Source organism: Chlorocebus sabaeus, chromosome 25 (assembly GCF_047675955.1).
Source record: "Chlorocebus sabaeus isolate Y175 chromosome 25, mChlSab1.0.hap1, whole genome shotgun sequence".
Classification (NCBI taxonomy): domain Eukaryota; kingdom Metazoa; phylum Chordata; class Mammalia; order Primates; family Cercopithecidae; genus Chlorocebus; species Chlorocebus sabaeus.
Window position 1 is genome coordinate 47,150,488 of NC_132928.1, and position 23,890 is coordinate 47,174,377.

At 42.2% G+C, this 23,890-nt stretch overlaps 1 protein-coding gene across 5 annotated transcripts; it reads left to right on the forward strand.

Annotated features, from left to right (window-relative positions):
- Positions 1-28: 28 nt before the first annotated feature.
- On the forward strand, positions 29-16,593 carry RNASEL (ribonuclease L). 5 transcript variants are annotated; one of them, XM_073011709.1, is made up of 8 exons: positions 33-517; positions 3,000-4,642; positions 5,570-5,653; positions 6,136-6,221; positions 8,048-8,253; positions 8,942-9,047; positions 13,833-13,966; positions 14,644-16,593. In XM_073011709.1, the coding sequence occupies exons 2-8, from the start codon at positions 3,163-3,165 to the stop codon at positions 14,828-14,830; spliced, it is 2,283 nt and encodes a 760-aa protein (XP_072867810.1). In that variant the 5' UTR covers positions 33-517; positions 3,000-3,162; the 3' UTR covers positions 14,831-16,593. The 5 variants fall into 5 exon arrangements, with proteins under 5 accessions (XP_072867811.1, XP_072867812.1, XP_072867810.1 ...); XM_073011708.1 differs by having other exon boundaries at positions 34-517; positions 8,942-9,074; XM_007989275.3 differs by lacking the exon at positions 5,570-5,653 and having other exon boundaries at positions 39-517; positions 8,942-9,074.
- The last annotated feature ends 7,297 nt before the right edge of the window (positions 16,594-23,890 follow it).

The following is a 23,890-nucleotide window of genomic DNA, read 5'->3' on the forward strand; positions in this document are numbered from 1 at the left end:
GTGACAGGGCTCGGGCTTTCGGCTTACTTGGCTTCTGTGAGCCTGAGTTTCATAATCAACAAGATTGTCAGGGGTTAACTGGGATCATGCTGCATGTAAAGCATTGTGTCTGGCACACAATAGGTGCTCAGTATTGTTTACTTTCCATTCCTTTGTTCCAAGAAGGCCAGAATTTGCAATGACAAAGAAAGGATGAAAGAGTGATGGAGGGAGTTGGCTGCTGCCACCTGAAAGACTGCAAGACTGAGAGGTGAGTGACATGACCCAGGGCATCACATTCTTCATCAGCAGACAGAAAGTGGCCATTGCTTTCCTCCAGAAGGTATGCAAGCAGAAGCTTGGCTCCTGGTGCCAGAGTGAGCCTGTGGCTGCTTTCCCTCCACTACTGCATTCCTCACTCCTTTCTTGGCTCCGCCCTGCTTGCTCAGTGACGCAGAAGGAGGAAACTGCTCCGGTTGCAAACAGTCTTCCAAGCTTAGTGGCTGCCAAAGGAATAACAGACGTCTGAGTTGAGCAGGTAAGGCGGGCAGAAGGAGGAAAGTTAGAAAAGCTCGAGAGGTCGATCTTGAAGAATTCTTGGGCTTCGGAGACTGGAGAGGCCAGGTGCTGGAGAACTTGGGAAGTGGGAGGGGAGCTCCCAGCCCTTGGCTGCCCGTGCCCTCCAGTGCCCTTCCAGGGTTCTGTCACAGTCCACACATTATTTATCCATGTCCTCGGTTTCTCAGGCGTCTCTGGTCGCACAGAGAAAGTGAAACTGAAAGCAGGATTGTCTGTTGCAATGCTTCCGCGGGCTGGTCTCTTCTCAACTCTGATGTGCCACTCAGGGCTTCCTGATATTTCCTCTCCTTCTCGGTTCCTTTGTTTATACCAGCCCACCTCACATCTGATTGTAATGGGGACTGTCTACACAAACACTTTGGTTCAAAGATTTCATTGCCTGGTGATCGTGTTTGTGTTGCACAATTAATTAAACCTCTAAGAGGCTAATCGATTAACCTTTGAGGCTTTGAAACCGTCAGAGTGGTGAGATTGCTGAAAAAGGGTTGCTTCGTGAAATCTATAGCAGATACAGTTATTTAAATATTCAGGCAACAGTTTTGGGTTGATGATTGAACTGGATCTGTAATTCTCAGATCTGATTGACAGTTGGATGAAATTGATAGCTGCCAGTTGCCTATTCGTATAGTAGCTATATGCAGAGGTGTAGAAAGAATAGAATTCGTTAAGCAATTTTTTTCTTCATAAAGAGATATAATTAGCTCTAACATTCATTGAGAGGCTAATATTTTGTACTTTACACACATGACTGTACTTTACACACAAGACTATTTGTTTTTGTCTCCATTTCAGGAAGCAGAAAATTGAGATTCAACAATCCAAGGTTACAGGAAGTAATAGTAAAAAATTACACAGCCACAAGCTCAAACTTAGATCTCCCTAAGGTCAGAGTACAAGCTCTTTTCACTACTGCAGATACTCCTTAACTTATGATGGGGTTACATACAGATAAACTCATCCTAAATTGAAAAGATTTTAAGTCAAAAATGCATTTAATACACCTAATCTACTGAACGTCATAGCTTATCCTAGTTTACCTTAAATGTGCTCAGAACACTTACATTAGGCTACAGTTGGGCAAAATCATCTAGCTCAAAGCTTATTTTATAATAAAGTGTTAAATGTCTCATGTATTTATCGAATGCTATGCTGAAAGTAAAAAACAGAATGGTTGTATGTGTACTTGAAGTGTGGTTTCTACTGAATGTTTATGGTTTTTCCACCATTGCAAAGTCAAAAAAATCATAAGTTGAACTATCATAAGTCAGATATTGTCTGTACTTTAAACGGGGTCACACGGTTGTACAAAGAGGACATGCACAGAGTCAGCAAACACAGTGATCAACCTTCATGGTGACATGAGAAATGCAAAGGAAAAAAAAGCCAAGAAATATATTTTTCCTATTGAATGAGGGTTCTTCTTTTTTTATTGATAAATGATTGATGTGCATATTTTCAGGGTCTTCTTTTTTTTTTTTTTTTTAAGAAGCCACCTATCTTTGGTAAGAATATATTTATATGACATTGAAAGCAATTCGTTAATACAGGTTAAAAATCCTGAATGCAATCATATCTTTTGAATATTCATTCAATTCTTTGAAGTCTATCATATGAAATCTATCATAAGATCTATCATAAGAAAATAAACTAAAATAAGCTGAATTCGCTGCAACATCATTTAGAATTTTTAAATTTTAAATTTTAAAAAACCCTTTAAAACTTATTTTCGAAAACCACTCAGTAATAGAGAAATGAAACAACTGTATGATTTCATATTACACAGCCATGAAAAATGTTTTACAAGACTTTGCAAGGCTGGGCGCGGTGGCTCAAGCCTGTAATCCCAGCACTTTGGGAGGCCGAGACGAGCGGATCACGAGGTCAGGAGATCGAGACCATCCTGGCTAACACAGTGAAACCCCGTCTCTACTAAAAAATACAAAAAACTAGCTGGGCGAGGTGGCGGGCGCCTGTAGTCCCAGCTACTGGGGAGGCTGAGGCAGGAGAATGGCGTAAACCCGGGAGGCGGAGCTTGCAGTGAGCTGAGATCCGGCCACTGCACTCCAGCCCAGGCCACAGAGTGAGACTCCGTCTCAAAAAAAAAAAAAAAAAGACTTTGCAGTAACACAGGAAATGACTTATGGTATGGCATTAAATGAAAGGAAGTAGGATACAAAGTTACTAACAGGGTATAATTCCAAATGTCTTAATAAATATATAGAAATATGCTAAAATATTATCATTGGCTATTTCTGGGCATTGGGACTAGAGAAATAATTTTCTTATTTTGAATTTACATATATTTATAATATTCTGTAATTTAAAAGTTTTATAAGAAATAAATATATATATATTTAGAAAAATGCTAATATAATTAATTTCTCTAATCCAAGTGTTTTCTCCCTATTGTAAAATGACAAAGCACCTCTCTTTGTCGCCAGGTGGAATGTCAGAAGACTGAGAACATTGTTCCTTCCTTACACTGCTGCTCTGTTGCCAGAGAATCCCAATTTACACTCAAAGCTTCTTTGATTAAGTGCAAGGAGGTAAGTTTGCATTTTCTCAAGGAAAAGGCAAAAGTGGTAGCAGGTGGCATTTACCGTCATGGAGACCAGGGATCATAACAACCCCCAGGAGGGACCCACGTCCTCCAGCGGTAGAAGGGCTACAGTGGAAGACAATCACCTGCTGATTAAAGCTGTTCAGACCGAAGATGTTGACCTGGTCCAGCAATTGCTGGAAGGTGGGGCCAATGTTAATTTTCAGGAAAAGGAAGGGGGTTGGACACCTCTGCATAACGCAGTACAAATGGACAGGGAGGACATTGTGGAACTTCTGCTTCGTTATGATGCCGACCCTGTTCTGAGGAAGAAGAATGGGGCTACGCCTTTTATCGTCGCAGCGATTGTGGGGAACGTGAAGCTGCTGGAACTTTTCCTTTCTAAAGGAGCAGATGTCAATGAGTGTGATTTTTATGGCTTCACAGCCTTCATGGAAGCCGCTGTGTATGGTAATGTCAAAGCCCTAAAATTCCTTTATGAGAGAGGAGCAAATGTGAATTTGAGGCGAAAGACAAAGGAGGATCAAGAGCGGCTGAGGAAAGGAGGAGCCACAGCTCTCATGGACGCAGCCAAAGAAGGACACGTAGAGGTCTTGAAGATTCTCCTTGACGAGATGGGGGCAGATGTCAACGCCTGTGACAATATGGGCAGAAATGCCTTGATTCATGCTCTCCTGAGCTCTCACAATAGGGATGTGGAGGCTATTACGCATCTGCTGCTGGACCATGGGGCTGATGTCAATGTGAGGGGAGAAAGAGGGAAGACGCCCTTGATCCTGGCAGTGGAGAACAAGCACTTGGGTTTGGTGAAGAGGCTTCTGAAGCAAGAGCACATAGAGATTAATGACACAGACAGTGACGGCAAAACAGCACTGCTGCTTGCTGTTGAACTCAAACTGAAGGACATCGCCCAGTTGCTGTGCGACTGTGGAGCCAGTACAGATTGTGGGGATCTTGTTATGATAGCCAGGCGGAATTATGACCATTCCCTTGTGAAGCTTCTTCTCTCTCATGGAGCCGAAGAACATTTTCACCCTCCTGCCGAAGACTGGAAGCCTCAGAGCTCACACTGGGGGGCAGCCCTGAAGGATCTCCACAGAATATACCGCCCTATGATTGGCAAACTCAAGTTCTTTATTGACGAAAAATACAAAATTGCTGATACTTCAGAAGGAGGCATCTACCTGGGGTTCTATGAGAAGCAAGAAGTAGCCGTGAAGACGTTCTGCGAGGGCAGCCCACGTGCACGGCAGGAAGTCTCTTGTCTGCAAAGCAGCCGAGAGAACAGTCATTTGGTGACATTCTATGGGAGTGAGAGCCACAGGGGCCATTTGTTTGTGTGTGTCACTCTCTGTGAGCAGACTCTGGAAGCATGTTTGGAGGTGCACAGAGGGGAAGATGTGGAAAATGAGGAAGATGAGTTTGCCCGAAATGTCCTGTCATCTATATTTAAGGCTGTTCAAGAATTACACTTGTCCTGTGCATACACCCACCAGGATCTGCAACCACAAAACATCTTAATAGGTGAGTCCCCAATTCCCAATTCTCTCTTAGAAATTGTGGGATCTTTGTTTATGAAAGGAAAAGTTTTTCATTGCAGGGAGGAAAGGCCTAGAGTAAATGTGGATGATTCAATTTGAGGATCATTACAATAAATTCATAATTACAGTGCAGTGTCTCCTGCTACCAGTTATAACTGGGTTCTGTTAGTCTACGTGGAGATTGTTTGATGCCAACAGAATACCAGGCTAGCCTTATATTGCCATTGGCAAAATAAACAGATGATGGCCTGTCATGGATCAAAGTAGCTCTAGAAATTTGAGAATCCTAGAGGTGAGTTCCTTCAGACAAGGTGGCAGTAACCATGAAATTTACTGGCAAAATTGAGGTCAAAGTTGAGGATGTCAGGACAAGATGTGATGTAGTGAAGACACAGACTCCAAGGCAGAACAAGTCAGAATCCACTGGTCCAAGCCAAACAAAGGAAAGAAAAGTGGCATTTTCTTTTAAATGTTAAAAGAAAAGCAGAGCTGACCGGAAAGTCCCAGGAAGCAATATGGTACAGGGTAGCAAACCAGGGCTTCAGCGATGATTAGGGTGACTTGAAGCCTAGTCTCACCAGTTTGTAGCTTTATAACCTCAGACAAGTCCCTTGATACTGTGAGCCTCAGTTTCTTCACTTGAGACTGATAATGCCTCCTTCATCAGTTTGTTATGAGGTCTAAGCGCGATGATGAAGTAGTAAGTCATTTGGTATGTCATAGGTGCTCAGGAAAGGCTGTTCTTGCCTAAAGGTCTAAGCAGAGTACATACCGGATCCATAGACATGCACTGAGATTTAAGCTCAGTGTAAGGGAACAGCTCCTTTACAAATCTGTGCTTTTGGCCCCTGGAACTGCATGAACGAGGAGCTGGTTAAATTTATCCTCATCCCATTCATGTCCTTTGTAGGGACATGGATGCAGCTGGAAACCATCATTCTCAGCAAACTATCACAGGAACAGAAAACCAAATACCGCATGTTCTCATTCATAGGTGGGAATTGAACAGTGAGAACACTTGGACACAGGAAGGGGAGTATCACACACTGGGGCCTGTCGTGGGGTGAGGGAGGGGGGAGGGACAGCATTAGGAGATATACCTAATGTGAATGATGAGTTAATGGGTGCAGCACACCAACATGGCACATGTATACATATGTAACAAACCTGAATGTTGTGCACCTGTACCCTAGAACATAAAGTATAATAAAAAAATTTTGTCCTCATCCATTCCTACCCCCTGACCTGGAAAAAATAAAATGTAAGTGCTGCTCTTGGCAGGTACCTAATAGATCAAATGAAACAGTGCACATGGCAGTGTTTTGAGGGGTGAATGGCAATACAGATATAAGGTTTATTATTGCCTTCCACGGAGATGATTATTTTTACAGCATGTTACATATTTATGTAAATCAGTCGACTCTCACTTTATGGAGAATGAGTAGTTTCAATGTGCCTCTGCACACTTTTCCTTAGATTCTAAGAATGCTGTTCACCTGGCAGATTTTGATAAGAGCATCAAGTGGACTGGAGATCCACAGGAAGTCAAGAGAGATCTAGAGGTAAATTCTACAATCCAGTTTACCTTTCTTCTTTCTGCCTCCTTATTCTTTCATGTAGTAGTCAGGGTTCTCTAGAGGGACAGAACTAGTAGGACATATGTATATATGAAAGAGAGTTTATTAAGGAGAATTGACTCACATGGTCACAACATAAAGTCCCACAATAGGCCATCTGCAAGTTGAAGAACAAGGAAGGAAGCCAGTGGTGGATCAGTCTGAGTACCAAAACCTCAAAAGTAGGGAAGCTGACAGTGCAGCCTTCAGTCTGTGGCCAAAGGCCTGAGAGCCCCTGGCAAACCACTGGTGTAAGTCCAAAAGTCCATAAGCTGAAGAACTTGGATACTGATGTTTGAGGGCAGGAAGCATCCAGCACAGGAGAAAGAGGAAGGCCAGAAGTCTTAGCAAGTCATCTGCTCTTTCATTTTCTGCCTACTTTATTTTAGCCATGCTGGCAGCTGATTAGATGGTGCCCACCCAGACTGAAGGTGGGTCTGCCTCTCCCAGTCCACTGACTCAAACTTTACTCTCTTTTGGCAACACCCTCACAGACACACCCAGGGATAATACTTTGCATCCTTCAACTCAGTCAAGTTGACACTCAATATTAACCATCACCGTTCACTACCTTATTTCTTATGGGCAATTGGAGGGCTTTCTATTTTAACCAGGAAAAAAAGAATGTTCAAGGCTTTCCCCATCTTGCTCACTGTCCTGACTCCCCTGCAGGCCACGGCATTTCCTTGGGCTTCTCCTTCAGCAGAGCTTTCAGGATGACAAGGGGAACGTGCAACAGCTTGGGTCGGTGCAGAGTTGGCTGTCGCTGTGTCCCCTTACTGTATCTCTTTGAATCTCTCTTCCTCCATTAGCTTAATAAGTAAATAAACTGAGCATGCCACATCTTCTCTCCAGGAGAGAATTTCAAATATCTCCAATATTCATTGAGGAGTTATTTTTCTGCCTACGAACAAAGTAAGTGAGGTTTCTTTCACCACAAATTCAATCTCATGGGCTACGCTCTGAAGAAGGCCGGATACTAAGGTTCTCTGAAAACTCCTGGGAGGAGTGAGGTCAATTCCCAGCTTGAAAGAACCTAAGCTTGGCCAAAAAGATGATGACTCTGAAATAGCTGTTGCTCCTGAGAGGGCACGGAGATTGGCCGCTATAGGCCAAAGCCCCCAGGCTGATTCTGACCCTTTCAGGGTAGGTCTTTCCTGGAGAGTTTTGCAGGGTGCTGCACTTTCAACCCAATGGACAAGACTCTCCATCCATATGTCTGGCCTCCTGGTTTGGTGGCACCAGATTTCGGCTCCTTCCTTGACTGGTGGCTAGTGCAAAGAGTTCCTTCGGCGACCTTCTTCTTGGTCTTCCCTCCTGGCCATGGCCTAATGCCCGGGGTCATCACTGTACCTCTCCTGGCCTGGACTGACTTTTTTATTTGCTGCGTGATATAGCCTCAGACCCAAAGTCCCAGTTCCCAGCCAGGCTCCCAGTTCTCCCTTTGTTTAAAGCATTCTCCCTTTCCTCAATTTATCTATGTTTTATCCATACATTTGAGGCCCAGCTCAAATCTCTCTTCCTCCGAGCAGTCTGCCCTAACAACTGTGACTCATATGTATCTTTTGCTCTTCATAAAACTAAGTGGTGTGGGCCATATACTGCCTTGAAGAGGTCTCTATGCACAAATCTGTGTCTTCCCTCCCTAACAAGCCTACAAATTTCTTGAGATTCCTCCTATCATCTTGTTTGCTAATAGCCTGCACCACTCCTTCCAGGGTTACCCTAATAATTAGTAAGCACCTTTGGCTTGATTTACGGCTTTTGTGCAGGATCTTGGACGGCTGGTCCTCTATGTGGTAAAGAAGGGAAGCATCTCATTTGAGGAGCTGAAGGCTCAAAGTAATGAAGAGGTAGTTCAACTTTCTCCAGATGAGGAAACTAAGGACCTCATTCATCATCTCTTCCACCCTGGGGAACATGTGAGGGACTGTCTGGGTGACTTGTTAGGTCATCCCTTCTTTTGGACTTGGGAGAGGTAAGTAAAACTTTGAGCAGATGCTACAGGCCTCCAGTATGGAGAGGGTGAGGTGGTGCAGACAGAAGTTTGGGCTGCACATCAGGAGACCCAGGCTTTTTTCTCAGCTTGGGATTTACTGGCTGTATGTACTTGGAGAGATGACTTAACCTCTCTGGAGTCTGCTTTTCATTTCTGAAGAATAAGGAGGGAAAAAAAGAGACGCTTGCCTCTCCCATGATGCAGAATTTTTGAAGACATGGTTGTATTACTTTTATTAAAAATCAAAATCTGGCCAGGCGCGGTGGCTCATGCCTGTAATCCCAGCACTTTGGGAGGCCGAGGTGGGCAGATCACAAGGTCAGGAGTTCCAGACCAGCCTGGTCAGCATGGTGAAACCCCATCTCTACTAAAAATACAAAAATTAGCCGAGCGTGGTGGCAGGCGCCTGTAATGCCAGCTACTTGGGAGGCTGAGGCAGGAGAATCGCTTGAACCCGGGAGGTGGAGGTTGCTGTGAGCCAAGATTGTGCCACTACATTCCAGCCTGGGAGACAGAGCAAGACTCCATCTCAAAAAAAAAAAAAAGAAAAAAAAAAAAAAAAGAAAGAAAACACAAAAACGCCAAAATCTAACAGTTTCCTTTTTCTAGAAAAGGAAAGGGAGGGATGGAGTGATCATGATCATTTAGATCATTTAGTCATCTTCAGCCGCTATAGGACGCTTCGGAATGTGGGAAATGAATCCGACATCAAAACACGAAAACATAAAAGTGAGATCCTCAAACTACTGCAACCTGGGCCTTCTGAACATTCCGTAAGTTTTGACAAGTGGACGACTAAGGTATGAATAATTCCTACAGTGCAGGGGTTATTCCAGCAATAAGAATTTGTGTAATGTTTTATGTTAGTTTTTCTATCTTATTTTATACCAGTGGCCGACCAGAGCCTGAAAGAGGTGGTTTCCTCTCCTGCCCTCCCCATCCCTATTCCCTTAGGCTCCCCACTGGGGTGTCTACTTCCAGAGAGAGAAGCTGGCCCTCTCTCTCTCCCATTCAGACCCATGCCCCTCTGATAGACTGTTACTCAGGCTCCCCCTGGATGGCCTTATTCCAGCCCACGAGCCTTTCCCTCACACTTGGCTGAGAATCCTATTACCATTATGGCAAGAGCAGCTGACTAAATAGAACTTAATCCAAGGGAAGTGCTTCACCATGAGGCGTTTCAGTCCGGGTACAGCCTGGCTGCCTCTACTGCCTATGAACAGCCCAGCTCTCAGGATCCACACACAGACTTACATTCTGCCTGAGGAAATAGACTATGAAGAAAAGATGATCTTTCAAATTGCTCTCTTTAAGAAAAGTTCCATATAACTTGCATTAAGTATAGTGGAACTCTACAAAATTATTCACCATCTCAATCTAGTCAGTACTGTCAGAACTTTCATTATTAATTAAAAAACATCTATACAATACCAATTATGTGCTGGACCCATGCAAGGCCCTGAGCATACAAAGCAGAATACAGTGTGTCCCTGTGGGGCTGAGAAACCCATGGAAATGATGCTGTGGGATGTGTGCTGGGCATCCCAGGGACATGTGCAAAGCACTGTGGGAGAACCCATAATCTTCAGGTCTTGGAAACCAACAGCTTCCTATCCTAGGCCTGACCTGGGATACTGCTTCTCCTGATTCTTGTTTTGCTTTCCTTCGCTCACTGGTCTCTAGACTGCACATCACACTCATAATTACTGGCTTATGGTCCATTTTCCTTGCTAGCCTATAAGGTCCATGAAGGCAGAGACTACCCATTGTCTTGTGAGTTATTGTATCCCTGGTATGGAGTAGATGTGCCATAACTCTACTAAACGAATGTCTATCAAACTTTGGCTAAAACTTTAACTTGTAGAAACAAAGGAATTTGAAAACAGCTGTGATAATGATAGCTAATGATTACACAGTGCTTGATTATGTAGCAGCCATAGTTCTTGGGAATTTACATGAGTTACCACATTTAATCCTTATCACAACTGCTGAGACAATCATCTATATTTTGCAGATGAGCAAGTTGAGGCACAGACAAATAATTTTTCCAACTACACAGAACCAGTAAGGGGTGCACCAGGATTTGAAGCTGGGAAGGATGGCTGCAGAGGCCATGTGCTTAAGCCACACTACTACACAAAGCTATGATGGTGTCAAGTCTACCAACTCATTTATTCACTGAGGAAACTGAGGCTCAGAGACCACACTCAAATTACTCATGCCTGGACAGTCAGAGATTGGCAGAGCTGGAAAGAGGAACTTGTTCTTTTGTTCCAAATGTATTGATTCTTTTCCCGAAATTCCATGAGCTTATATTGAATTTTGATAGACTTCAAGTTTTAACTTCAAGTTTGACCTTTTAATCCCCATTTTACACTTTGTTTTCCTGCTGACTTGCCCCTTTTCATGGTCACACAATTAATTTTGTTAGCATAGGTCTGGAGCCCAAGTTTCCCAGCTTGTATGACTGTATTGGTTCTTGACTTGCCCCATCCTGCCACACATACATGCTTGACATTTCTCATGGGTGTTCTGCACAGAGTGCACCTGGCCAGTCTCAGCAGCATCCTCACTAGCATTGCTCTTTCATCAGTTACTCTTCCTAAGTGACCCACTGGATTCTTGACTGTTGCATTTTGATCTTGTAGCCCAAACTCTTTCTAAATATGAGAGCCATCTATGGCTCTGTATCTATGAGGGTGACAAGCACAGAGAAAGAGGATGACATTACTATGATATGAAAGGAATTGCCCTGGGATACCTGCAGGCAAGAAGAAACAAGTAACCTTGTTTAAAATATAAATTTTAGAGGGCACTAGCACAGTTTTGTTACATGGATATATTGTGTAGTGGTACAATTGGGCTTTTAGTTTAACCATTTCCTGAATAATGTACATTGTACCTATTAAGTAATTTCTCATCCCTCTCCCTCCTCCAACCCTCCCACTTTTCCAAGTCTCTAATTCTATTATTCCACTCTGTACATCCATGTGTACACATTATTGAGCTCCCACATATAAGTGAGAACATGTGATACTTGACTTTCTGTTTGTGAGTCATTTCACTTAAGATAATGGCCTCTAGTTCCATCCATGTGGCTACGAAAGACATGATTTCATTCTTCTTTTTTATGACTGAAATATATATACATGTATATATATATATGTATGTAAACATTTTCTTTATCTAATCATCTGTTGATGGACACTGAGGTGGATTCCATATCTTTGCTATTATGAATAGTGCTGTAATAAACATATGAGTGCAGGTATCTTTTTGATATAAGGTTTCTTGGGCTGAGTACAATGGCTCATGCCTGTAATCCCAGCACTTTGGGAGGCCGAGGTGGGTGGACCACTTGAGGTCAGGAGTTTGAGACCAGCCTGGCCAAAATGCTGAAACCCTGTCTCTACTAAAAATGCAAAACTTAGCCAAGCATTGTGGCACACGTCTGTAATCCCAGCTACTTGGGAGGCTGAGGCATGAGAATTGCTTCAGCCTATGAAGCAGAGGTTGCAGTGAGCTGAGATGGTGCCACTGCACACCAGAGCATTTTTTCATATGCTTTTTGGCCATTTGTATGTCTTCTTTTGAGAAACGTCTATTCATGTCATTTGCCCACCTTTTAATGAGGTTATTATCTTTTATTGTTAAGTTGTTTGAATTCCTTGTAAATTCTGGATATCAGTCCTCTGTTGGATGCGTAGTTTGCAAATATTTTTTTCCCATGCTGCAGGTTGTTTGTTCGCTCTGTTTATTTCTTTTGCTGTGCAGAAGTTTTTAGTTTAATTAAACCCCATCTCTCTTTATTTTCATCGTTTGTGCTGTCGAGGTCTTAGTCATGAATTCTTTGCCTAGACCAATGTCCAGAAGAGTTTTTCCTAGGTTTTCTTTTAGTATTTTTATAGTTTCAGATCTTACATTTAAGTCTTTAATCCATCTTGAGTTGATTTTTGTATACAGTGTGAGAGAGAGGTCTAGTTTTAATCTTCTACATACGGCAATCTAATTGTCCCAGCACCACTTACTGAATAGTGTATCCTTTTCCCAGTGTGTGTTTTTGCTGACTTTGTCAAAGATCAGTTGGTTGTGGATACGTGGCTTTATTTGTGGGTTCTCTGTTCTGTTCCATTGATCTATGTGTCTATTTTTATACCAGTACTGTGCTGTTTTGGTTATCTTAGCCTTGCGGAATAATTGGAAGTGTATCATAATGTGATGCCTCCAACTTTGTTCTTTTTCCTTAAGATGCCTGTGGTTATTGGGGCTCTTTTTTGGTTTCCTGTGAATTTTAGGATTGTTTTTTCTAATTCTGTGAAAAATGATGTTGGTATTTTGATAGCGATTGCGTTGAATGTGTAGATTGCTTTGGGCAGGGTGATCACTTTAACAATATTAATTATTCCTTTTGGAAATATACCTAGAAAAACAAAAACAAACAAACAAACAAAACCGTTCACTTTGGCCATGGTTGCAGGCCCGGTTTCAGTCTGAATAGCCCTTTTAAAGAAAGAAATGTAATCAAGTACGAATTTGAAAGGGTGGCCACAGGATAAAAATATTGTATAGTATAATACGCAAATTTCCTAGTATAGTAGTCAAAGATTTTTCAACCGTATTTTAATATATTTAATTTCTTATGAAAACAATTTACTTGGAAAATACAGACACACATTTGAACATACTTATAATCTCACGTGCAGACACAATTATATATATAGTTTTAATTTTTAAAAATTTTTAATTTTTTTGCTGAGCGCAGTGTCTCATGCCTGTAATGACCAGCATTTTGGGAGGCTAAGGTGGGCGAATCACGAGGTCAGGAGTTTGAGACCAGCCTGGCCAACATGGTGAAACCCTGTCTCTACTAAAAATACAAAAAAAAAATTAGCTGGGCACAGTGGCAGGTGCCTGTAATCCCAGCTACTCAGGAGGCTGAGGCAGGAGGATTGCTTGAACCTGAGAGGCGGAGGTTGCAGTGAGCTGAGATCACGCCACTGCACTCCAGCCCTGGCGACAGAGTGAGACTCCATCTCACAAAAAAAAAAAAAAAAAAAAAAAAAAAAAAAAAGTATTATTTTGAGATGGAGTCTCGCTCTGTTGCCGAGTCTGGAGTGCAGTGGCGCGATCTCAGCTCACTGCAAACTCCACCTCCCAGGTTTAAGAGACTCTCCTACCTTTGTCTCCCAAGTAGCTGGGATTACAGGCGGTGCCACCACGCCCGGCTAATTTTTGTGTTTTTAGTAGAAACAATGTTTCACTGTGTTGGCCAGGCTGGTCTCAAACTCCTGACCTCGGGTGTTCTGCCCATTAAGACCTCTCAGAGTGCTGGGACTACAGATGTGAGCCACCGCGCCCGGCCCAGACACAATTATAGTTAGCATTTTGGTATACAGCATTTACTTCCCTTTTAAAATTATTTTGCTTTATTAATTAGTTGGTAATTATAGAATATATGAATATATTCAAATTTATATTTTGCCTTTTGGTATGAATATTCCATCATGATTTATTTTGTGTTGCTACCACATTTTTGTGTTATTTTTTGTTTTTTTTAGATTAATGCAGATGTTATGAAAAAAATGAATGAGTTTTATAAAAAAAGTGGCAATTTCTACCAGAACACTGTGGGTGATCTGCTAAAGTTCATCCGGAATTTGGGAGAACACATTGATGAAGAAAAGCATAAAAAGTAAGTATTGCTTTCATTCCTACAAATTATATGTGAAATGAGAACAATTTAAAAAATCCAATTCTAAGTTTATATCTATGATGAAAAAAAGAAAATTTATTTTGATGAAAGAAAAGTAATTCCTTCCCTCTGTGTGTAAAAGGGCTATCACTGTGGCCTTACAATTAATGAGGGACATGTCCAGCAGGCTTTCATCTTCTTTGTTATTTTTTTGTTGGATAAATGGTAAAACAAATTGAACAGGAGCTAGTGACTCCCTTCTGTGAAGTAACACAGGAGACTGGACGGCTAGATAAAGTGAATGTAGAGTTACATACGTCTAAAAATAGCCCACATTAGTTCGATCAACTTTTGCTGACAAAAATATTAGCTACAAACTCACAAAAAAGTCTTACAGTTCAGGGCTCTTCTAGAGTTTGGAATTATAGGTAGAGGATTGTGGCATTGCACTATTTCCATTTTATGAATGAACAATCTAAAGTGCAGAAAGATTGTGGCCAAAGGTTGCACAATTAGTTGAAGAGTCAGGGGAGGAGTCTTGCTCTGTCAGATTCCAAAGTCCTTATTCATTCTGCAATAGAAATCAAGTGAGCAAAGAGATCTTCGGGGCCATATGCTGTGAAGTGGGGAAGAATAATTTGGGGCAAGCATGCTGAACCATTTGTGTTTTATTTCAGGATGAAATTAAAAATTGGAGACCCTTCCCAGTATTTTCAGAAGACATTTCCAGATCTGGTGATCTATGTCTATACAAAACTACAGAACACAGAATATAGAAAGCATTTCCCCCAAACCCACAGTTCAAACAAGCCTCAGTGTGATGGAGCTGGTGGGACCAGTAGGTTGGCCAGCCCTGGGTGCTGATGGACTGATTTGTTGGAGTTCAGGGAACTACTTATTAGCTGTAGAGTCCTTGGCAAGTCACAACGTTCTGGGCCTTTTAACTCACCAGGTTGCTTATGAGGGATGAGTTGTATAGCTGATATGTCAGTCCCTGGCATTGTGTATTCCATATGTCTATAACAAAAGCAGTATATGCCCAGACTACACTAGTCCATAAGCCTTACCCACTAACTGGGACGACACTCTGCTAAGATTCCTTTTGTCAATTGCACCAAAAAAATGAGTGCCTTGACCTCTAATGCTGCATATGTTACAATTCTCTCATTTAATTTTCCCAATGATCTTGCAACACAGGGATTATCATCCCCATTTAAGAACTGAGGAACCTGAGACTCAGAGAGTGTGAGCTACTGGCCCAAGCTTATTCAATTTATACCTAGCACTTTATAAATGGACGTGGTGTTATTGGTACCTCTCATTTGGGCACCTTAAAACTTAACTATCCTTCCAGGGCTCTTCCAGAAGAGTCCCAAAACATATATAGGGGCTCCAGGAAGCTCATTCACTCACTCATTCATTCAGTATTTATTGAGCATGTAGTATAAGTCTGGGCACTGGGTGCATGAATTCCACTCCTTCCAGAACCAACTGCATTGGTTTTCCATGACCTTAGGCAGTAGTTCTCAACTAGGGGGCAATTTTGCACTGCAGAGAGCATTTAGCAGTGTCTGAAGAAGTTTTTGGTGTCACAGCTTTGTGGGGCGCATGCTATGGCATTTAGTGAGTCAAGACCAGGGATGCTGCCAAACCTACCTTGCACAGGACAGCCCCTGCAACAAAGAATTATCCAGACCAAATATCAATGGTGCTGAGGTTGAGAAAGCCTGCCTTAAGGGGTTGGGATGCTTTTGAACTATCTTAGGGCCCAGGACTGTGGAGTGTGTGGACCACCCCGCAGAGGAGGGACTCAGATTTGTTTACTCTTGCTGAATGTGTAGCGATGGAGTTCCTTCTGGTGTCAACCCCTCAGGAGGCTCCCAGGCCTCCCTCACTTCCCATACCCAGTCTAGGAGCTCTTTCTGGCTCCCAAGCACCCAGAGCTTTCCTCCACCTTTTAGTTTTGGTTCCTCCACTGGAATGTAGGCTCCTTACAGGTGATGGCTATCTTTTCTTGACTTTGTATCTTCATTGCCAAGCAAAAAGTCTGCCAAGTGGGAATGTTCAATAAATATGCATTGAATAATGAATGAACCATCTTCGTACATGAATAATAATACTGCCTTACATTTTCTGGTGCTTTATAATGTATACATTACATCTGCATATTTTATTTTATTTTATTTTCAAAACAATCCTTTAAGGTCAACATTGTTATCCTTATTTTGCTAATGAGGAAACTAAGGTTAGAAACATTTTGATTTCCTCTAGGACATATAGCTAGGAAGTGTTACTGTCTTGATTTGAACAAATTTTCTGGTGCTAAGTCTGATGTTCTTTCCATGAATCACTGTGGTGGTTTAGATGGAGCTTTGTAATGGGAATAAAACAGTACCTTAGGTTCTTTCTGAAAAGGAGGTATCTAGCAATGGATAAATAGATATCACCAAATGAAATTAAATGTTGGTTAGGAACAGATTTAAGGCTTAAAAAATATTTTATGAGCAGCAAGATTGCTTTAACTTTTAAAATGAAGCTTTGGTTGTCTGATTTGTAATGAGCACCTGGATATGTCAATCAACATGCCCATTTGTGAAGCTTACTCAATAAAACTTTAAATCATCTTATTTAGTCTGATTTTCTTTAAGTGACATTTCCACTTTAGGGAGTGGGTGATATCTACAATAGGAAATATTCACCAAGTAATTCCTGGGTAAGTTTTAAGAAAGGACATCCTGCTGTCTGAAAATGGGAAAAGGAGCTATTTTTGACTCTCTAGTAATTCTGGAACAATGTGGGCCTAGCATGTAGCAAGAGAGAGGAGGAAATGATCATTTTCCCCTCTGCTTGAGTTCCCTGAGAGTTTCTGTTGACACTCTGCAAACATTTCTCATTCAGTTGTCATCACCACAAACGTTTCATTGAGCATGTAGTTCATATCAGGTCCTGTGTTAGGCAGGCTGATTCTGCACTCTTGCTCAGGGGTAAAAGCTCTCTCCCCATATGTTTTACTCAGCAGTTGGTATCATTTACGTGTCTCTCCAATAGGCCTGAGAGGGCAGAGGTCATATCCCAGTTCCTCACATGGTGCCTGGTATAAGTATGTAGTGTGTTTAAGTTATAAGATACTCCTTGAATTCACAGGTTGAGAAGAACGTTTAACATTTGATTTTTGGTGGGTCTTTACTGGAGCTGCAGCCTGGGAGAGAGATAAGTCTTGGAGCTGAGCCCTGGGTCAGCTCTTCCATTCTGTACTCCATCAGCTTTAGGACACAGTGGTCTTTCAAGATGATTTGGGTAAAGAACAGCACAACCTTCCTCTGGAGGAGACCCTGGGAAATTCAGCTTTCCTTTTTCCTTTCTGTGGAGACTTTCTTTCAGGCTTGCCTAAGTGCCTAGTACAGTGCCTGGCATATACTACACACCCAGTTTTACTTGTTGCTGTTCTTAATTACTGCTATAGACTGAAATGTGTCCCTCCAAAGTTCATACATTGAAGCCCTAACCCCCCCAGTGTGTTCGTATTTGAAGATGGGGTCTTTGGGAGATAATTAGCGTTAGATGAGGTCATGAGGATAGGGCCCTCATGTTGGGATTAACGACCTCATAAGAAGAGAGAAAGAGCTCTCCTTTCTCACTGCCTTAAGAGCACACAGAGAGAAACTGTCCATCTGCGAGCCACAATGAGAGTCTTCACCAGGACCCCGATGTACAAAAGTGACTAAGACAATCACCTGGCACATAATAGGCTTGCAGCAAATGTTTATGCTCTGCCAGTCTTCTCTTATCACATGAACAGAAATATATATATGTATTTTAAAAGTATGTTTTTTCATCACCTCCACAGTGTTTTTCACTGTGTAATATTTTCATTGCTTTATGACCTGTTTGCTTAGACTAAGACCAAAAGATGGGGCCAGGTGTGATGGCTTACATCTGTAATCCCTGCATTTTGGAGGCTGAAGCAGGCAGGTTACTTGAGATCAGGAGTTCAAGACCAGCCTGGGCAACAAGGTGAAACCCTGTCTCTACTACAAATGCGAAAAAAAAAAAAAAAATTAGCCAGACCTGGTGGCATGTGCCTGTGGTCCCAGCTACTTGGGAGGCTGAGATGGGAGGATAGCTTGAGCCTGGGAGGCAGAGGTTGCAGTGCACAGAGATCAGGCCACTGCACTCCAGCCTAGGCAACAGAGCCAGACTCTGTCTCAAAAACAAACAAACAAACAAAAGACGCTGTTGAGACCAGCTCAGTCAGGGAAACCCTAAACCAGCGTTGCTAGAGGAATTAAAGACACACACACAGAAATAAAGAGGTGTGGAGTGGGAAATCAGGGGTCTCACAGCCTGCAGAGCTGAGAGCCCCAAACAGAGATTTACCCATGTATTTATTAACAGCAAGTCAGTGATAAGCATTGTTTCTATAGATTGTAGATTAACTAAAAGTATTACTTATGGGCAATAAAGGGATGGGCCAAAATAAAGGGATGGGTTGGGCTAGTTATCTGCAGCAGGAGCATGTCCTTAAGGCACAGATCGCTCATGCTATTGTTTGTGATTTAAGAATGCGTTTAAGCGGTTTTCCACCCTGGGTGGGCCAGGGGTTCCTTGCCCTCATTCCGGTAAACCCACAACCTTCCAGCGTGTGTGTCATGGCCATCACAAACATGTCACAGTGCTGCAGAGATTTTGTTTATGGCCAGTTTGGGGGCCAGTTTATGGCCAGATTTTGGGAGGCCTGTTCCCAACAAGACCCAAAGATGGTACTAACAACAGGAGAGAAGTGGGTGGGGAAAAAGCAAAGGAATTGGATTTTTGGAGGCTCTAGAACACCATCAACAGGATTCTATGTCGATAATATTTATATTTAATATTATTTATTAATAATATTATTCAAAAATAATAACATTACTATATTAGCCATTAATATTGGCCTATAAAAATTTAACACAGGAATTGTCAGGCCTCTGAGCCCAAGCTAAGCCATCATATCTCCTGTGACCTGCACGTATACATCCAGATGGCCTGAAGCAACTGAAGATCCACAAAAGTGAAAATAGCCTTAGCTGATGATATTCCACCATTGTGATTTGTTTCTCCTCCACCCTTAAGAAGGTTCTTTGTAATCTCCCCCACCCTTAAGAAGGTTCTTTGTAATTCTCCCCACCCTTGAGAATGTACTTTGTGAGATCCACCCCCTGCCCGCAAAACATTGCTGCTAACTCCACCACCTATCCCAAAACCTATAAGAACTAATGATAATCCCACCACCCTTGCTGACTCTCTTTTCGGACTCAGCCTGCCTGCACCCAGGTGAAATAAACAGCCTTGTTGCTCACACAAAGCCTGTTTGGTGGTCTCTTCACATGGACGCGTGAGACAGGAATCTTGAAATGATTTGATGTCCACAGCAGAAGTGAACCCAAAGCAATGAAAAACATAAACACAGAGAATTTCATTCTTTCTGCTCACTGAAAATTCTCTCTTCTTGAGAATCAAATCTTTTAAAAAATACATTTTGTGAAACTGAAATAATCAGCGAGGATTTTGTTTAGCTCTTTTAACGGGGACCAAATGACTGTGACTCAAAGTAGATTATGTATCTTTCATTTTAAAGCCTCAGCTGTTCAGCAGACCAGGATGTAGGAAGTTATGCTCCATTAGTCAGTGAACAAATAAGACCAAAATCCCTGTTCTCATGAGTTGGGAGCAGGGTGGGGTGGGGAAGAAAACCAACATCCATAAAGACGGAGAATACTAGAGGGTAATAGTAAGCAGGAGGAAAGTTAATCAAGGTAAGAGTTGGTAGTTAGGAAGAGTAGATGAAATTTAAAGACGGGGGTCAGGTGGGCCGCATCAAGAGGGAGCCTACCAAGTGAAACTATGAGGAAGCAAAAGAGCAAGTGGTGGAGGTATTTGAGGGAAAGCAAACAGAGGGGATGGATAGTCAGTTCAGAGGCCCTGGGGCCTGTTCTTTTTTTTTTTTTTTTTTTGAGACGGAGTCTGGCTCTGTCGCCCAAGCTGGAGTGCAGTGGCCGGATCTCAGCTCACTGCAAGCTCCGCCTCCCGGGTTTACGCCATTCTCCTGCCTCAGCCTCCTGAGAGCTGGGACTACAGGCGCCCGCCACCTCACCTGGCTAGTTTTTTGTATTTTTTTTTTTTTTTTTTTTTTAGTAGAGACGGGGTTTCACTGTGTTAGCCAGGTTGGTCTCGACCTCCTGACCTCGTGATCCGCCCGTCTCGGCCTCCCAAAGTGCTGGGATTACAGGCTTGAGCCACCGCGCCCGGCCGGCCTGTTCTTACGTGAGTTGTTTGAGGAGCACAAAAGCGTGGTTGCCATACAGAGTAGGCAAAGACCAGCAAGAAGGGAAGAGAGAGGGGTCAGGGAACCAGAGAGGGAGGGCCCCAAAGCACATGGAAGGGTTTGGGTTTTTACTGAGATGGGAAGCCCTCGGTGGACTGTGGGCAGAGGAGTGGCATGGTGTAACTTAACACTTAAAGAATCACTCTGGGTCCTCTGTGAACAGAAAGCAGAGGGCAAGAGTAAAAACAGGGAGATCAGTTAGGAGACTATTAAATAGTTCGTGCAAAGACTTTAGTAGCCAACACTGAGTGACGGCAGTGAGGTTGACTTCAAGTGGGCAGGCAGACTGGGGATGTATTTTGAAGGTAGAGCCAACAGGATTTGCTGACAGAGTGAGATATGGTGTGAGAGAGACGAGTCCAGGACAGTTGTCAGCCTTTTGGCCTGAGTGACTGGAAGAGTAGGGCTGCTATTAAAGGAGGTGGAAAGGCTTCCAGAGGAGCAGGATTAGAGGGAAGACCAAGAGTTTCATTTGGGACATGCCAAAAGTGATATTCCTAATAGACATTTAAGTGTCATATAGGGTTAGATGTGTGGATCAGGAGTTCAGGGAGATTGGCTGGGGAGAAATTTGTGAGTCATCTAATGATAGCATTAAAGGCCTTGCAATGAGAAATGATTATTGAGAGAATCAGTGTGGGAAGAAAATAGGGAGAAAGAGGAAGAGAGGTCAAATAGTTACTTCCATCACTTCTGCCTACATTCCTTTGGGCGGAACTCAGCTACATGTCTTTACCCAGCTGCAAGGGAGGCTGGGGAATGAAGTTTCTACTTGGGTAACCAGGGGCGCCGCTAAAATGTAGCAGGTTCTATTACTAAAAATAAGAAGAGGAGAAGGGAAACAAGAAGAGGAGAAGGGAAATAAGAAGAGGAACAGTTAGCAATGGCTTCCAACTTGGTGTTTTTATGATGCATCCAATGAAAAAAGGGAACAGAAGGCAGAGACAAAAGTGACAAGAATAGGAAGAACAAGAAGATGGGACTGGGCAGAGAAAGTTGAGGAAAAGGAGGGAGGCGGGAAATATGAAGGCAGGAATGCAGAGGAGTCTGAGTATATGAGGAAAAGAGAAGAGGTGAAGTAGGATAGAAAGAGGAGAAAAAAGGTTAGGGAGAGGTAGAGGAGGGAGGAAAAAGGGGATGGAGAAGTGTGACGAAAAAATAAGACGAGATTAAAGTGGAAGCAAAGACAAGGGGTAGCAAATACATCTAAAAAGGGGGCAACATAGTGAAACCACACCTAAAAAAAATAGCTGTGGTGGTGCGAGCCTGAGGCTACAGTGAGCCATGATCATGCCACTGAACAGTGATGCCTGGGCAGCAAAATGAGATCCGGTCTCAACAAACAAACAAATAAAAATTGAAAGGAGAGATTTGCCTTACAGGCGTCTGCCAGTTACCCACGTCTGAGTGGAAATTGAGGCTTATGTTTTACCAATTTTTTTTTCTTTTTTTGAGATGGAGTCTCGCTCTGTTGCTCAGGCTGGAGTGCAGCCGCTCAATCTTGGCTCACTGCAAGCTCCACCTCCCGGGTTCACACCATTCTGCTTCAGCCTCCCGAGTAGCTGGGACTACAGGCACCACCACCACACCCGGCTAATTTTTTGTAATTTTAGTAGAGACAGGCATGTTAGCCAGGATGGTCTTGATCTCCTGACCTCGTGATCTGCCCGCCTCGGCCTCCCAAAGTCTTGGGATTACAGGCGTGAGCCACCATGCTCAGCCATGTTTTACTAATTTTTATACTTGAATTAATCTCACTGATATGCAGTAAGTACTACTGGCTGTGTGCTGGGCCCTGAATACATAGAGATGAGGGAGCTTTTTTTCACTTCCCATAAAGAACAGAACAGCAAAATAGCACTTGTAGGATGTCACTTTTAAAAAAAATTTTGGATAAATGATGTGGGTTGAAAAAGACCAGAAGCAAAATAGAATTGAACTTTAAGACATAAGCCAATTTGGCCGGGCGCGGTGGCTCAAGCCTGTAATCCCAGCACTTTGGGAGGCCGAGACGGGCGGATCACGAGGTAAGGAGATCGAGACCATCCTGGCTAACACGGTGAAACCCCGTCTCTACTAAAAATACAAAAAACTAGCCGGGCGAGGTGGCGGGCGCCTGTAGTCCCAGCTACTGGGGAGGCTGAGGCAGGAGAATGGCGTAAACCCGGGAGGCGGAGCTTGCAGTGAGCTGAGATCCGGCCACTGCAGTCCCGCCCGGGCTACAGAGCAAGACTCCGTCTCAAAAAAAAAAAAAAAAAAAAAAAAAAAAAAGACATAAGCCAATTTAAAAATGAGTAATCAAATGTATTATAAGTTTAATAGTAGTGTCCTGTGAGAAACCCAATTATGTTATAATTCATATTATTTGATAAATAATGCAATGAAAGCATCATAAATAAAAAGACTCACACTCTTTTTACTATAACAAGCTTTTTTTTATTTTATCTTGAACTCATTTACATGCATATGAGAGTTTTGCATAATTGACACCCTAGTGTATTAGTTCATTCTGATGCTGCATTTTTACTTAGATGAAATTACTTATTTTACAAATATAGCATCATATTGATTTATAGTACTTATTTAAACTAGTATCTAATACTCTATCAGGTTAAAGTATCCAAGATTGTTTCCACATTTTCCTTTGGCTTATTTCTAGTTTGCTTCCACTTTTAATATGACTAATACTCCAAAGATCTATGTCACACATACAATTTCTTCCTTTATATATATAGAGTTATTTTCTTCCTTCTAAATATTACTGTAAAAATGTATACATAATTATTACTTGAAATATGTGAAATACCTGGGTGTGTATGTATGTGTATGCTTAATTTTAGTTAATTGTGGGAAAGTTAATTTTAGAAAAGAAGAAAGAATAAAATAAATAGCACTTTGTAATCTTGACACAGAGTAATCAATGTTAAACTTCTGGAATTTTTTTTTTTGGACGGAGTTTCACTCTGTCGCCCAGGCTGGAGTGCAGTGGTGCAATCTCGGCTCACTGCAACTTCCATCTCCCAGGTTCAAGCAATTCTCCTTCCTCAGCCTCCCAACTTCTGGTATTTTTAATATGCATATACATTATATTATTATGTTCATAACAATATAGATTCATGTATATGCATACTATTAGTCATAACTTGAGTCACAGCATAATAAAGCTTTTGTATCTGCGTTGACTTCCATTCTGGATATTTTCTCATATTATTAAATATTTGTCTGCAACATGCACCATGATTTGTCTAACTGCACCCCTCTTACTGGACAGTTAGCATTTTTATTCACTGCAATTAACAACAGTAAAATTAATTTGAGATCAGCCTTTGCACACATCTGTGATTAATTCCTTAAATATCTAGAACTTGAATAACTGGTTTAAAAGTCTTCATATTTTTAAGAGTTTGAAATATATTAGCATATTGTATTCTAGAAGGACTATATCAACTTACAATTTTCTTTTCTCTATATGAGAATGTCTGTTTTCCCTCACACTTAACACGAGGCAGTCTCTTTATTTAAAAAACAAACAAACAAAAAAAATAGCTCTATCAGTTTCATAG